Here is a 15,485-nt window from a genome sequence, read left to right on the forward strand (position 1 = left end):
TGAAAGTGAGTCAAGGTGGGGGAGAGCGAGCGACAGGGGGAGGGGGAAATGGAATGAGTGAGGGGGTGGGGCATCGGAGAAGGGGCAGGACAGGGGCATGGCCTTGGGCTGGGCAAGGGTGTTTGCGTTTGTGCCATTAGACAGTTGACAACCCTATTCCCACCCCTACCAATGTTCTTCCCAGAGTGCTCTGAGAGTCCAGCTGCCTTCCCCAGCAGCAAATGATTCTAGTATCTGCTGCCTTGTTAACTCCCTCCCAGCCACAAGCAGCTGCCCTCAAGGCAGCGAGTTCACTGCAGGTGCCTGCTGGCTCCCTGGTGTTCTGCCAGGGCCAGGCACTTCTCAGGAGCTTTCACCCCACATCTCTATCTAGCTCAGGCAAGGGTCACTGAGTTCACACTAAAAAGAGATCCTGGAAAACAAGAGGGTAGAGCCGCTTCTCCTTCTGTCTTTATTTCTGGAGATACACAAGAGCAGCCCGGTTTATGTGGGGGGAGGGGTGCTCAAGGCCCCCTACTTCCCCCACAGGATGCACACCAACAAGGCTTGACTGCAGCCAGAGTGGGAGATGCCCACTGAGCAGCTGCTGCCCTACTCCCAAGTGCAAGAACAGGCCCCCCCATGCCCTCCAAGTGGAAACACTTACAAGGCACCAAGGGCACTGCCCTGGGAACCTGCACAAGGGACAGCAGGGCCACCGGGAGGAAGAGGGCTGCGGCCATGCTCTGACCTCCTCTCACTGTGCACACGGCTGCTGGGCTTCAGTGTGGCTACTGGCCCAATGCCACGGCAGCAAGGGAGCAAATTCCAGGGGAGATTATTGCTCCAGTCTTGAGTTTACGGGTATTAAGCAGAGGGAGACAAAACTCAGCTGCTCCGATGCTGGACCAAGCCACAACCTGAAGAGGCTAGCTCTCAGGCAGCCACGGCCGGAATGGACTCACTCACCCCACAGCCAGCCAGGAAAGAAGGGTGCAGGCAGGCTGGGAGCATGCGCTCTGGGAATGGCTTTTCCCGAGTGTCAGCATGGCCCATGTGGGTGCAAGGCACAGGGTGAAAAGGGTCAGCTAGTGCACAGGGGCAGTAGGCCCAGCCTCACATTCAAGTAGTAACCAGAGGGGGACCTGACCCTGCACCCAGCCTAGCTGTCCTGGAGTGCCAGTGCTCTCAGTGCAGGGCCCAGCATCCCCTCGCTATGCGTACTGGAGCTGGGAGGGAGCAGCGCAATGAAATGCAATGAAGTGGCAAGGACAGATGGTGAATGGGGAGGACCCAGGGTCCTTGAGGTGGGAGTGAGGCCCAGGGCCTTACACTCCTAGGCAGCAGTGCTGAGAGCAGAGGGGCACAGGGAGCACCTGGAGTCAAATGGAGAGCGACTCCCCTCATTTACACAGGGCCCAACACATGGCAAAGGTGGGGTGGGCTCCATGTTTGGTCCTACTCACCATGGAGCAGCCTCCTGGTGCAGGAAGGGGGCCCTGGCAGAAGGGGCAGACAGGCACTTATGGGGAAGTTCCTTTGGAGACAACGGAGCAGGGCTGTAACCCCTCTGCCCACATGGCAGGGAGCAGCAGGAGCCTCCCCCGCACTGGTGAGAGGAGCTGCCCAGAGCAGAGGGGCCATGCCTGAAGACAGGGCAGCAGGGAGCGGGGCCGGGCACTTGGGATACAACAGTCTGTAGGCACTTGATTTGGCTAGTAACACCCAGGAGCAGGGGGACAGTCCCAGCCACCTCTGCCCCGGGGCTCTCATTGGCTCTGGGAGGGGCTGGCCCTCTAGTTGGCTTTGACTTTGCCGTTGGTGACAGCGCTGTTCTCGTGCAGGCTGATGCCGTTGTGCTGGAGCTGGGCTGGGTACTGGGCCCCCTTGGGCAGCCGCTTGCCCTTGGTGTAGGAGTGGTACCAGAAGTTGGAGAAGAGGATGAAGAAGATGGTCCCATAAATCCAGATGAGGTGGATGAAGATGGGGTACTGGTACTGGCAGCCGGGCATGAAGTAGTATTGGGAGATGTGGATGGAGACGATCACGAACTGCGCCTGGGAGCCGGCGTGGAGCGTGCGCCACGGGAGAGGGAGGCAGAGAGGGGACCAGTTACTCATTGGGGGGAGGGGGGAGAGAGAGAGCATCCCAACCCCATCTACGCCTCCTCCCCCCAGCCCATGGGAGAGCGCCCATTCACACAGGGCACACACTGAGAACAGCACCACGAGGGTGCCCCTGGCGGTGGCAAAGGCCCAGCCCTTCCCAGGGCAATACATGAAGCTGCTGCAGACCTCAGCTGGTCACAGCACCCCGACATGCACAGCCTGCTAAGGATCTCAGTGTGGGACGGACACAGCCCCATCTGAACTCTAGTGAGGGGTGGCTGGTCCTGCCAGAGGTTGGCATGGATCATTTCCAGAGCAACCCTGCCCCCATGCTGTGCCTCCCCCAGCCCCCACAGGAACACCCAGCCCCAGGGGTGTATGGGGCATTTGTGGCTGCTACACAGCCCAAACTCACCAGCTGAACAGCTGTGATGTGCTTCTTCCACCACAGGTACTTCTGAAAGGCAGGCCCTGCCGCCGAGAGCCCATAGTAGGAGTACATGACGACATGCACCATGGAGTTGATCATGGCATGGAAGGAACCCATTCCCCCTGCCAGGCAGAGAAGAGGTGATTAGGGCTGGGGGCCACTCCCACCCTGTGGTGCTGCGCACCCGCACCTGACAGGGGCACAGGCTCCCAAGCTCATGGATGGCCTACTGCAGCAAGCCCAACTGCACTACAGCCCTCCCCATACCCACACAGGGCTCCCAGCCCCCACAAATGGGGAATAATGGGTGTGGAGTGGGTAGGGAAGGGGGTTTGATTCAGCCACTGGCGAGAATGGGGGCTGCAGCCAGGCGTGGGAAGACTGTGCATGCACTCCTACAACGGTAGTGATAAGATCTTCCCCTGCAGGGCCCACGGGGAACAAGGACAGAAGAGCCCTGAGGCCAGCGGGGCGGCATAGGCCTCTCATCGGGAGACTGGGACCAGATCTCCCCTCCTCTCACTGCAGGGCAATTCAGTGTGCCAGCCCTCACCTGGGCCAAACTTAGCCCCCCACCACCAGCTCCAAGGCAGGACAGAATGGTGGAAGAGGTGCAGGAAGGTGATCTGCTCATTCTTCTTGCGCAGGACGAAGATCACCTAGAAGCAGAGAGAAGCAGGTGGGTGGCTGAGTCAACAGAAGCTGGAGCAGGTGGGACAGGATGACTATTGAAAGTGCAGAGGTTCTGCCAGGGCTCTCAGGAAAAGACGGTTACTCACTTTTGTAACTGTTGTTCTTCGAGATGTTGCTCATATCCATTCCAATTAGGTGTGCATGCGCCGCGTGCACGGCCGTTGGAGAATTTTTACCCTAGCAATCAACCGGTGGGGTCGGCTGTGGAGCTCCCTGGAGTGGCACCTTCATGGCACTGGATATATACCCCGGCCGACCCAGCGCCCCCTCAGTTCCTTCTTGCCAGCTACTCCAACAGAGGGGAAGGAGGGCGGGTTTGGAATGGATACAAGCATCTCGAAGAACAACAGTTACAAAGGTGAGTAACTATCTTTTCTTCTTCCAGTGCTTGCTCATATCGATTCTGCAGAAAAGGACCTAGGGGTCACAGTGGACGAGAAGCTGGATAAGAGTCAATGGTGTGCTCTTGTTGCCAAGAAGGCTAATGGCATTTTGGGCTGTATAAGTAGGGGCATTGCCAGCAGATCGAGGAACGTGATCGTTCCCCTTTATTCGACATTGGTGAGGCATCATCTGGAGTACTGTGTCCAGTTTTGGGCCCCACACTACAAGAAGGATGGGGAAATATTGGAAAGAGTCCAGCGGAGGGCAACAAAAATGATTAGGGGTCTGGAGCACATGACTTATGAGGCGAGGCTGAGGGAACTGGGATTGTTTAGTCTCCAGAAGAGAAGAATGAGGGGGGGATTTGATAGCTGCTTTCAACTACCTGAGGGGGGGTGCCAAAGAGGATGGAGCTCGGCTGTTCTCAGTAGTGGTAGATGACAGAACAAGGAGCAATGGTCTCAAGTTGCAGTGGGGGAGGACCAGGTTGGATATTAGGAAACACTATCACTAGGAGAGTGGTGAAGCACTAGAATGCTTTACCTAGGGAGGTGGTGGAATCTCCTTCCTTGGAGGTTTTTAAGGCCCGGCTTGACAAAGCCCTGGCTGGGATGATTTAGTTGGGAATTGGTCCTGCTTTGAGCAGGGGGTTGGACTAGATGACCTCCTGAGGTCCCTTCCAACCCTGATATTCTAGGATTCCATGATTCCAATTAGGTGACTCCCGAGCCTCACCTATGCAGTGGGGTCAGAGTGAAGTACCGTGGATTGTAGGATCGCTCTACCAAATGCCGCATCGTCTCTGGCCTGTCTAACGATGGCATAGTGTGAGGCAAACGTATGCACTGAAGACCAAGTAGCAGCTCTGCAGATCTCCTGGATTGGCACCTGGGCCAGGAAGGCTGCCGATGAGGCTTGAGCCCTCGTGAAGTGAGCAGTGAGATGGGGGGGGGGGGGGGGTGTCAAGGCCCCGGCCAGGTCATAGCAGGCACAAATACATGACGTGATCCAGGAAGAGATCCGCTGGGAGGAGACTGGAAGACCTTTCATCCGGTCTGCTATTGTGACGAAGAGCTGCGTCGTTTTCCGGAACGGCTTTGTACGTTCAATGTAGAAGGCAAGAGCCCTACGAACGTCGAGGGAGTGAAGCCGTTGTTCCTGACTATTGGCGTGAGGTTTTGGGAAGAAAGATGTCCTGGTTGATATGAAAAGTCGATACCACCTTGGAAAGAAAGGCAGGGTGAGGGTGTAGCTGCACCTTATCCTTATGGAAGATCAGGTAAGATGGTTCCAATGTAAGAACCTTGAGCTCAGAGACTCGACTCGCCAAAGTGATAGCCACGAGGAAAGCTGTTTTCCAAGAGAGGTACAAAAGGGAACACATGGCCAAGAGTTCAAACAGGGGTCCCATAAGTCTGGAGAGGACCAAGTTGAGGTCCCACATGGGTACAGGCTGTCGTACCTGTGGATATAGACGGTCCAGGCCCCTGAGGAACCTACCAACCATGGGGTTGGCGAAGACAGATCGGCCATTCACTCCCGGGTGGAAAGCTGAGATGGCCGCCAGGTGAACTCTGATGGATGATATCGCCAGGCCCTGCTGTTTCAGGTTCAGGAGATAGTCCAGAATGATAGGTACGGACGCTTGGAGGGGAAATGTGCCGTGGCGAGAGCACCAGCATGAGAATCGCTTCCATTTAGCCATATACGTAGCCCGAGTGGAAGGTTTCCTGCTGCCCAACAGGACCTGTCGTACCAAGTGAGAACAGAGGATTTCAGAGTGGCTCAGCCATGCAGCATCCACGCCGTGAGGTGGAGGGACCGCAGGTCGGGGTGACAGAGGTGACCGCGATCCTGCGTGATCAGGTCCGGAAAGAGAGGCAGCGGAATCGGGGCGTTCACCGAGATCTCCAACAGCGTGGGGTACCAATGCTGCCTGGGCCACGCCGGGGTGACCAGAATCAGTCGTGATCTATCCCTGCACGCCTTGAGCAGGACCTTGTGTAGGAGGGGAAACGGTGGGAACAATCAGCTCGTCCACCGGAGTAGGAAGGCATCTGTGAGAGAACCTGGGGAGCGACCTTGGAGGGAGCAAAACGCCTGGCATTTCTGATTGCTGTGTGAGGCAACAGGTCGACCTGGGGAAACCTCCACTTTAGGAAGATGGAGTGGATGACATCCGGACGGAGCGACCACTCGTGGGCGTGGAAGGATCTGCTGAGGCGGTCTGCCAACGTGTTCCAGACCCCTGGGAGAAATTATGCCACCAGGTGACTGGAGTGGGCTATGCTGAACTCCCACAGTCGAATGACCTCCTGACAGAGGGGGGAGGAACAAGCCCCCCCTTGCTTGTTGATGTAGAACATGGCTGTGGTGTGGTCTGTGAGGACCGCCACACAACGGCCACGCAGCCGCTCTTGAAAGGGTTGACAAGCTAGACGTACTGCCATCAGTTCCCGTATGTTGATGTGGAGAGAGAGTTTGGACGGGACCTGCAGACCCTGTGTCTGAGTGTCCCCGAGATGGGTGCCCCATCCCAGGGCTGACGCGTCCATAACAAGGGACAAGGAGGGCTGAGGGCTGTGGAAGGGAACTCCTTTGCATACTGCCCCTGGGTCTAGCCACCAGTGGAGGGTGGTCAGGATCCTCTCTGGGACGGTGACCACCAGGTTCAGGCTGTCTCAACCTGGGCGATAGACCAATGCCGGCCAGGCTTGAAGTGGGCGGAGCCTTAGTCTGGCATGCCTGGTGACGTCTGCAGGAAGCCATGTGCCATAGAAGACTCAAGCACGTTCTTGCCGTCGAGGTTGGGAAGCTTTGAAGGCTCCGGATGAGGCCCGACAAATCTTGGAAATGAGTGTCCGGCAGGAGGGCTCGAGCGCACGGAGTCCAGGACCACCCGATGAATTCTATCCTCTGGGTCGGTTCTAGCGTCGACTTCGCCACGTTGAGAAGGACGCCTAATCGACCAAACGTGTCCGTGACCAACTGAATGTGGGACTGCACCTGTTCTTTGGTGTGCCCTTGGATGAGCCAGTCATCAAGATACGGGTATACCTGAATTCATCAACGACAGAGGAAGGCTGCCACTACTGCCATACATTTGGTGAACACTCGGGGGGCCGTAGAGAGGCCAAACAGAAGGACCGTAAACGGATAGTGTTCGTGGTTGACCACAAAGCAGAGGAAGCGTCTGTGCGCTGGATGGATCGCTATGTGGAAATACGCGTCCTTCATGTCAAGGGCGGTGTACCAGTCTCTAAGATCCAGGGAAAGTATAATGGTGCCCAAGGAGACCATGCGGAACTTCAACTTTACCATGAATTTGTTGAGTCCATGCAGGTCCAGGATAGGTCGAAGCCTGCCTTTTGCCTTGGGGATTAAGAAGTAATGGGAGTAAAACCCCCTGCCCCTTAGCTCCCTTGGAACCTCCTTGATCACCCACATGGCGAGGAGCGACTGCACCTCCCGGATAAGGAGTTGCTCGTGAGAGGGGTCCCTGAAGAGTGACGGGGAGGAAGGGTGGGGACGACGAAAATTGGAGAGAGTATCCCCTTTCCACTGTGCGAAGAACCCAACGGTCCGTGGTTATGAGGGACCAGGCACGGTGGAAATGAGAAACGATTCAAGAATGGGGTAGGATCCTGAGTGAGGTCTGGTACACCGTCCTCGGGCAGCCCTTCAAAATTTTTGTTTGGGATCCGCCGAGGGCTTGGAAGGACCTTGGGCCTGGCCGGATTGGTGGTTGGAGAGTTTTCTCCTGCCACTGCGCCCCCGTCTCCTATAGAAGTCCTGTCTCGGCCGAGGAGGAGGGTAGGAGTGTTGAGGCTGCGGTTTAAATGGTTTCCGCAGGGTAGATGGTGTGTGCATCCCCAGCGAATGCATTATGGCCCTAGAGTCTTTGAGGCTTTGAAGCCTCGAGCCTGTCTTGTTTGAGAACAGGCCCCCCTCCATCAAAGGGGAGATCCTGCAAAGTTTGCTGAGCTCTGGTGGTAGACTAGAAGCTTGCAGCCAAGAAATGCGCCTCATTGCTATCCCTGAAGAGAGGATCTGAGCGGCAGAGTCCGTGCTGTCCAATGAGGCCTACAAAGCGGTTCGTGCAACCGTTTTGCCCTCTTCTGCCAGGACCCCAAACTCTTCTCTGGACTCCGGAGGAACCAGTTCCTTGAACTTCATCATGGAGTTCCAAGAGTTAAAGTTGTATCAGCTCCGGAGAGCCTGCTGGTTCGCAACCCGGAGTTGGAGCCCCCCTGAGGAGTAGACCTTGCACCCAAATAAATCGTGGCGCTTGGCCTCTTTTGATTTGGGTGCCGGGGCTTACGGACCATGACGCTCCTTTTCATTCACTGAGGCCACCACCAGCGAACAGGGCTATGGGTGAGTGTACAGATAGTCATATCCCTTGGAGGGGACGAAATACTTCCGCTCCACCCCTTTAGCAGTTGGGGGAATGGAAGCGGGTGTTTGCCAGATTATACTGGCCGTGGTTTGAATGGTCCGGCTAAGTGGTAAGGCCACCCTGGAAGGAGCCTCTGCGGACAAAAATGTCAACCACAGGGTCCTCCACCTCGACTACCTCCTCTGCTTGCAGGTTCATATTCCGCGCCACTTTTCGCAAGAGTTCCTGGTGGGCGCGGAGGTCTATTGGAGGGATGGGGGCTGATATAACAGTCCCTGCCACAGCCACATCGGGTGAAGATGAGGAGGCTGCCACAGGAGGTAGAGGATCATACAGGGCCTCTTCCTGAGCTGTGTCCCTCTGCTCCGGTCCCACGACCTCAGTGTCTGGGCCGGGAGCTGGAGTTGGAGGAAGAGAAGCTGGCGCCTGTAAGGATGATGCCTCCATGCCTCCGGGATCAGGACGGCTGGCAGAGGCCTCAGGCACTTGCAGCTCTTAGTCCTCAGCCTCCAGCGGCGCGCCAAGACCCGGTGCCGAGTGCTTCAGTACGCAGCGCCCCGGCTTCAGCTACAGGAGCGCTAGGGAGAGTGGAGAGTAGCAAAGCCAAGCTCCACAGTTCCAACGACCATCACGTGTGGCAAGAAGGAACTGAGGGGCGCTGGGTCGGCCGGGGTATATATCCAGTGCCATGAAGGTGCCACTCCAGGGGGCTCCACAGCCGACCCATCCGACGGCGCGCGCACACTTAATTGGAATTGATATGAGCAAGCACTTGAAGAAGAACCTACAGTGACTGCAGAGGCTCCAACAGCAGGGAGGGTCCTTCCAAAGCTCGGGTGATATGATGGGGAGAACCCACTGCCAGGCACTTCTTGTCCTGCATCCTAAGAACATCTGATTCAGCAGTCACCAGGGATGATGGTGCCATGCTTACCTGGGCAGTGCCAATTCCCAGTAATCAGCGAATACCTGTGCAGCCATCAGGGAAGGTGGAAAAACTGCAACCTGCCCCCGCTCAGGAAGGGGAGAGCCTGGTACTGGCATGAAAGAAAGCGCTCACCTCCCATGGGCTGGGCTTATTGTTTGGATGGATCCTGGCTCCCTCACACTCATTTCCAAAGCCCAAGAGGGGAATCTCTGGTCACTGCTTCAGGGTAATGACCTGGCACGAGGTGTAGGGAAGCTCCATCACTGGCTATCAGCCAGGATGGGCAGGGACACAACCCCATGCTCTGGGTATCCCTAAACCTCTGACTGCCAGAAGCTGGTACTAGAAGACAGGGGATGGATCACTCTATAAAGTGTCCTGTTCCATCCACTCTCTCTGAAGCACCTGGCACTGGCCACTGCCGGAAGACAGGATACTGGGCTAGATAAACCACTGGTCTGACCCAATGTGGCCGTTCTTATGAAGCTCATTATTCCCAGTCTCCGTATTTTTTCCACGGGCACTGCTGAGGCCCAGCACTGGGGTCTGGCCAGGCTCATTTGGATTTGCAAACCACTCTGGGAAATTTGGAGTGCTGGGGGGTGGGGGGGGGAGGGGGAGGGGCCAGGGAGAGGGTGCTTGATTACCATTCCCCCAGGATCCATCACTTACCGTGTCCATCAGCTCAATGAACTTGGAGAAGACAAAAAGCCAAGCTACACGGACCATCTGCAACAAGGAGAGTGCATGTGCGTCAGAGACCAAGCAATGCCCACCCAGCTCTGCCCTGCAGTCCAACCCTCCCAGACAGGTTCGTTTCATGCAGCAGCAAGGGCCAACAAACATCAGGGCCGTGACGCTTTCCTCTGTGGTTCAGTAGATGGACCCCTGGGGTTCTGCAATCCCATACAGGCACACACACACACCCATCTCTGGAAGGCACTGCCTCTTTATTCAGCTCCACGCTGCTGGTTTATAAGCCACAGGAGACACCCAGCCACCATCTTGGGCCAGAGGTCCCCAAAGCCAATGGCTACGGTAACAGGAAGGAAGCAGCTGCATGCTGCCCAGGGCCTGTGATTAAGGGCCCCATTCTGCTTGCAGCAAGAGGGGAGAACTTACCCGAAGGGCCTTGGGGTCCTGGGAAAAATCAACAGGGTCACATCTCCAGGTGTATCCCGTCAGCCAGCCTGCCATCAGGAACTGCAGCAAGGGGACACCACCAGACCAGGTTCAGCACATACCATACCACCATGCCCACCCTCCCCCTCAGAGAGAGGGTAGGCCGAAGCTCCCAAAGCAACCATGAGGGGGTGCCTCAGTCACTGGGCATCCAGGTGCCCTCTGCCCGGCAGCTCAGATTGTCCAGGGGCAGGGACTGATGGCGCAGACGCCTGGCACAGACTGCACTGCCATTGGCACCTCACCTCATAGACGATGTAGAGTGAGAGGCCCACCAGGAAGAAGTTGTAGACCACCATGAACTTCTTCAGGTCAAAGGGCTTCCTGTTCGCCATCAGCCGGGGGCCCAGGGACAGCACAAAGTAGACATAGCCCAGCAGGATCCCCATCATGAGGAAGGGCGACTGCATCAGGGGGTACTCAGCTATGCGGGGGTCTGCAGGGAGAGGCACAAAGGATGACGGTAAGGACGAGGGGAGAAGTCCAGCCCCCAGCCCCTGCTTCCCTTCGCCTGCAGTCAGGGCACTGCTCTGAGTCAGGAGACCTGGACTCTGCCACTGACCCACAGTGTGGCCCTTGGAGACCCCCTGCTCCTCCTGGGCAATCACAGTTACATGGCGCTCAGGGAGGGAGGTGGTTGGGAGCACCTGATGAACCCCAGTAATTCCTAATGCACACCAGGCTCCATGGCAGCCACAAACCACTTTGGGTGAAGGCTCCACTCCAGGACTTCTCCCCTGCCCCTCAGATGGCATCATAATACCGTGCAGGAGGCACTAAGAGCAGGAGCAGCCCAGGACACCCGAAGCAGAGCCGAGGTTCCACAGCATGGCTCGGTAATGGGGGCACCCCAAGGGCATCGGGATCGCAGCGCAGGGGTCCTGCAGCTTGGCTCAGTACCAGTGTGAATCCAAGAGCTGTGGAACTATATTCCACTGGGTGCTGTGATGGCCAGCAAGCAGGGCTAGTCCTTCAGGGTTAGGGTTAGGGAAGAAGTGGGTTTTTTTTACCCACGAAAGCTTATGCCCAAATAAATCTGTTAGTCTTTAAGGTGCCACCGGACTCGTTGTTTTTGCAGCTCCCATGGCACTCAGCTCCCTGGCCAGCAGCTGGGCACGGAAGGAAGATCTCACCTGTTCCCTTCATGAAGTCCCGGTACATTGTTACAATTGCTTCCATAGCAGCTGGAGTTCTGCAGAGAGTCAGGGAAGGGTCAGGTTTTCTGGGCTCAGGATCCCCAGCTCTCTGTGGTGAGCACTGAGCCTGCCGATTTACCCCGAGTGCGAGCTTCACCGTAAAAAGTGAAAGTTCACCAAGTGCCACAGTAACCTACAACAATAAATGTGATGGGAAAAGGTGCACAAGGGAGATTTGTTTGAATTAATTCAGTTTGAGGCCCACTAATATGGTGCCTCTCAACCTTTCCAGACAACTGTACCCCTTTCAGGAATCTGATGTGTCTTGCATACCCCCAAGTTTCACCTCACTTAAAATCTACTTGCTGACAAAAATCAGACATAAAAATACAGAAGTGTCACTGCACATTACTGAAAAATGCTTACTTTCTCCTTTTTACCATATAATTAAAAAATAAATTGATTGGACTGCCCTCACATTTCAGTGTATAGTACATAGAGCAGTATAAACAAGTCACTGTCTGTATGAAATTTTAATTGCACTGACTTTGCTAGTGCTTTTTATGTAGCCTGTTTTGTAAAACTAGACAAATGTCTAGGTAAGTTGATATAGCCCCTGGAAGACATAAGAACGGCCATACTGGGTCAGAACAAAGGTCCATCAAGCCCAGTATCCTGTCTTCTGACAGTGGCCAGTGCCAAGTGCTCCAGAGGAAATGAACAGAACAGGTAATCATCAAGTGATCCATCCCCCGTTGCCCATTCCCAGCTTCTGGCAAACAGATGTTAGGGACACCAGCCCTACCCATCAAAACCTCTGGGGGTACCCCTGGTTGAGAACCATTGCCCTACTACATCTCAAGAACGGAGTTAAAATAATGCCAGGTAAACAAGAGAATTGTGGAACTGGAACTCAATGGACAAAAGTTGGTGCACTGGAAGTTAGCTCTAACCCAGGGGTTCTCAAACTGGGGGTTGGGACCCCTTAGGGGGTTGTGAGATTATGTGGGGGGGGTTGCAAGCTGTTAGCCTCCACCCCACACACCGCTTTTCCTCCAGCATTTATAATGGTGTTAAATATATAAAAAAGTGTTTTTAATTTATCAGAGGGAAATCGCACTCAGAGGCTTGCTATGTGCCAGTACAAAAAAGTTTGAGAATCACTGCCCAGCCAATGGGCAAAATAACGAGGGACAGGCTATTCCACCCACCATCCCTTCTGGAGTCCTTAAAATAAAAGGATTTTTTTGGTTTGGGGAAGGGAGGAAGAAATAAAAAAGCTGTCTGACAAAACCCCTGGCTGACGGAAAAGAGGAAGACGCAAGCTTCATCATCACAGCTGCCATCCCCACTGGGGTCCCAGGAGGCATCACACCACCACTGGGCCCTCATCATCCTGATCCTGAGTGCTATCCTGACCAGACCCGGCCAGGGAGAGGGACCCAGATCACAGCATCATCTCCACCAACTTTGGCCAGATCCCCAACGCCACCTGGGATGTAAGAATGTGTCATCCCTCTCTTCCCCCCCTGCTCATGTGTCCTTTTCCTTCCCCACCTTACTTCTCGCCTCATCTTTCTAATCATGGTCTGGCTTAACCTGCCAGACTGTTGATTTTGCAACACGGCTGTGAGCCTGTAACAAAAAAGAGACAAACAAAAGCAATGTCCTAAACAGCCCAATGCTGGTACAAGTTTGCCAGGCCACAGAATGGCTAATAGAGTCAAGCGCCAGGCTTGTGTTTCCCCAGCAGCAAGTGATAGTCAACAGCAGAGACAGAAGCTGCATTTTCTGTCTTCACTGTTTTCTTCCCCCTTCATGGGTTTTGTCTTGTCTTTTAGAAAATGGGAACAAATGTTACCAGCAACAGCAGCTCCAGCACCACTCAGCTACCTTCTTCTCTTTTCCCCAAAAAGGACTAAGATTGTCAAACAACAATTTTCCCTTTTAAAAATTCTACTGCTAAAAACCCAAGGAAAAAAAGGTGTGGTTAAAACAGAAGCCTCACTTAATGCGTGAGCCGTTTCTCCTTTTCTGTGTCTTAAATAGAGATTTTTAATACTGTGTTTGCCATGGTCTTATGTAGGCTGAGGGCTCTCTAGCCAAACCCCAAACCTTGTTTAAAATTGAACAGTGCCAGGGTCATGCTAACATCTTCCCCTGCATCATGCGGGTCCAGAGGTCACTTCCCAGGATTATCCGGGCATCTCACGGAATCATTTCCCTGCCATTGCAGGGGCCCCGAGCACTGGTGCGCCTCAGTCCCCCCATTCTCTGCCTGTGGCACATCCTAGTCTCGTCTCCTGTGGGTCTCGTTTTGGTCGCTGGAGTAGTGTGCAGGTGCTGGTGGCCCGTGATGCACAGGTCAGCCTAGATGAGCCGTCAGGCCCTTCTGGCTCTACTTGGACCCTGGAAGAGCCCAGCTGCAGCAGAACCGGTTCCTCCCCATCAGGCTGTTCTCAGCCTGCTTCTCGCTGCACAGCTCAGTCCCTGCTCGTGGCAGCACTGAGCCTTGTGCGGGCAGGGCTCAATGCTGCCACACCCAACAGCTTCACTCCGTTTGCTGCAGTGGAGAAGCCACTTGCGCCAACCCAGTTCCCAGAGCTGGGCCATCTGCACCCCCAACACTACCTTCCCCCTCCCCATGCAGAAGGGGCTTCTTCCCGGACCATGGCCATGCCCAATCCCTCTCATGCCTGGAGAGAGACCCCAGCCCTCCACATGACTGCAGCCTGATTCCCTCACCCTGCCCCTTCAAGCACTCGCCCAAACCAGCCAGGGTGATCCCACTCCTCACACAACAGAGCCAGGAGGGTGCCACGGCACCACCACCCCTCCCTGCTGCTCGCGTACCCATCAGCTGGAGGTCTGAGCAAAATGAAGTTATTCCTGCCAGGACAAGGGCAAAGACGGGAGGGGCCACCGCACGTGGGCCCCAGACATCAATGGCCACCAGAACACGGAGCATAAAGCTTTGAGCTTCTGCAGGCCCCAGCCAGGGAGGGACACAGCCCCTGGGCAGCAGCACCCAAGGCAGAGGAGCAGCAGGGCTGGGTGAAAGCTGCCAGCTCAGGCATCTGGACACCAGCTTGCTGGTCTCCAAATCCCATGCACGGCTCCCTAGGACCTACCCCTGGCAGGGTGCTAGCCACACAGCCCAGCACTTCCCAGCCCACAGCTCCTATTGGCCTCATTACAGCTCCCCTCTGGAGGGACAAGTTCAGCTACAGGTGTGAAGCTGCTGCAGTGCCGGACAGTCGTCCACACAGCCCACTCTACCAAGCACACAGCAAGCCAGGTGCGCTCCTGGAAGTGGGACAGCAGGCATGGGACAGCACTGAGGACAGCCACCTGCCGTGCCCTCCTCCACCTGCCCGAGGGGAGAGTGTGCCTGGCATAGCTCCGACCGCAGGCCCAGCCCTGCCTGACTCACTCAGAGCCAGCCCAGAGAGGGAACTCCCTCAGCTCTCCTGCCAAAAGACGCACTCCACCCACCCGCCTTCTACAGACAACAGCCCCTTCTCTGCAGTTACTGGGCAGGGTAGGCCCCAGCCTCTGGCACAGTGAAGGGCCCCAGGGAAGGTGCAGAGAGACCCCACAGGATGGGGGACGCCAGCTCCCAGCAACCAGCCAGGGAGGACACTGGTACACAGGAGAGATGGCACTGAGCTCTCTCCTAGAGAGTCACTGCCTGGCCCACCATGGCCACCCCATGGGCGGCAGCTCCTCCCCCACAGGGCAGTTACAGCAAGAGTGACCCCACCAGATCCCACTCCACCAATCTGTATGGTGAGCTGTCTGGGGCCACGGGGTGGGGTGAGGGATGACATGTTCAATCCCCCCCACCCCCGTGGCACCTACCTGAGGGCTTGTCTCAAGCTATGAATTCAAGCTATGAATTCTGTCCAGTGAATTGTGGAAAAGTTTGTCTGTCCTGGTGGGCATGGGGGAGAAGGGAGAGAAGAGAATCGTGGGAAGTCATTGGAGGACGAGGGGCATTCATGTGGTGCTAACAGGCCATTCTGCGCTCTGGACACATGCTAACACAACTCACATTAATATACTCCAAGTCCAGAAGGGACCGTTTTTGCTCTAGTCTGACCTCCTGCATCACAAAGGCCAGACCCATGCCCTGTATTAATTCCTGCTTTAATTCCAACAGCTGCGCTTGAGCTAGAGCATCTCTCTTCGGAAAGCATCCAATCTTCACTGAACTGTTTCCAGGGATGGAGAACCCACCACAGCT

General features: G+C 55.6%; 1 protein-coding gene across 4 annotated transcripts in view; it reads right to left on the reverse strand.

The window, feature by feature from the left end:
• Positions 1–428: 428 nt before the first annotated feature.
• Positions 429–15,485, reverse strand: part of ELOVL1 (ELOVL fatty acid elongase 1) — a 30,741-nt gene continuing 15,684 nt past the window's right edge. For all 4 annotated transcript variants that reach the window (XM_065408822.1, XM_065408823.1, XM_065408821.1 and 1 more), the window contains exons 3-9: positions 11,237–11,432; positions 10,349–10,539; positions 10,044–10,124; positions 9,594–9,650; positions 3,071–3,176; positions 2,503–2,639; positions 429–2,036 (exon numbers count right to left, since the gene is read on the reverse strand). In XM_065408822.1, coding sequence (XP_065264894.1) covers positions 1,776–2,036; positions 2,503–2,639; positions 3,071–3,176; positions 9,594–9,650; positions 10,044–10,124; positions 10,349–10,539; positions 11,237–11,282 — 879 coding nt within the window. In that variant the 5' untranslated portion in view covers positions 11,283–11,432 and the 3' untranslated portion in view covers positions 429–1,775. The remainder of the gene's footprint in view (positions 2,037–2,502; positions 2,640–3,070; positions 3,177–9,593; positions 9,651–10,043; positions 10,125–10,348; positions 10,540–11,236; positions 11,433–15,485) is intronic.

Source organism: Emys orbicularis, chromosome 8, assembly GCF_028017835.1.
Source record: "Emys orbicularis isolate rEmyOrb1 chromosome 8, rEmyOrb1.hap1, whole genome shotgun sequence".
NCBI classification, from domain to species: Eukaryota; Metazoa; Chordata; order Testudines; family Emydidae; genus Emys; species Emys orbicularis.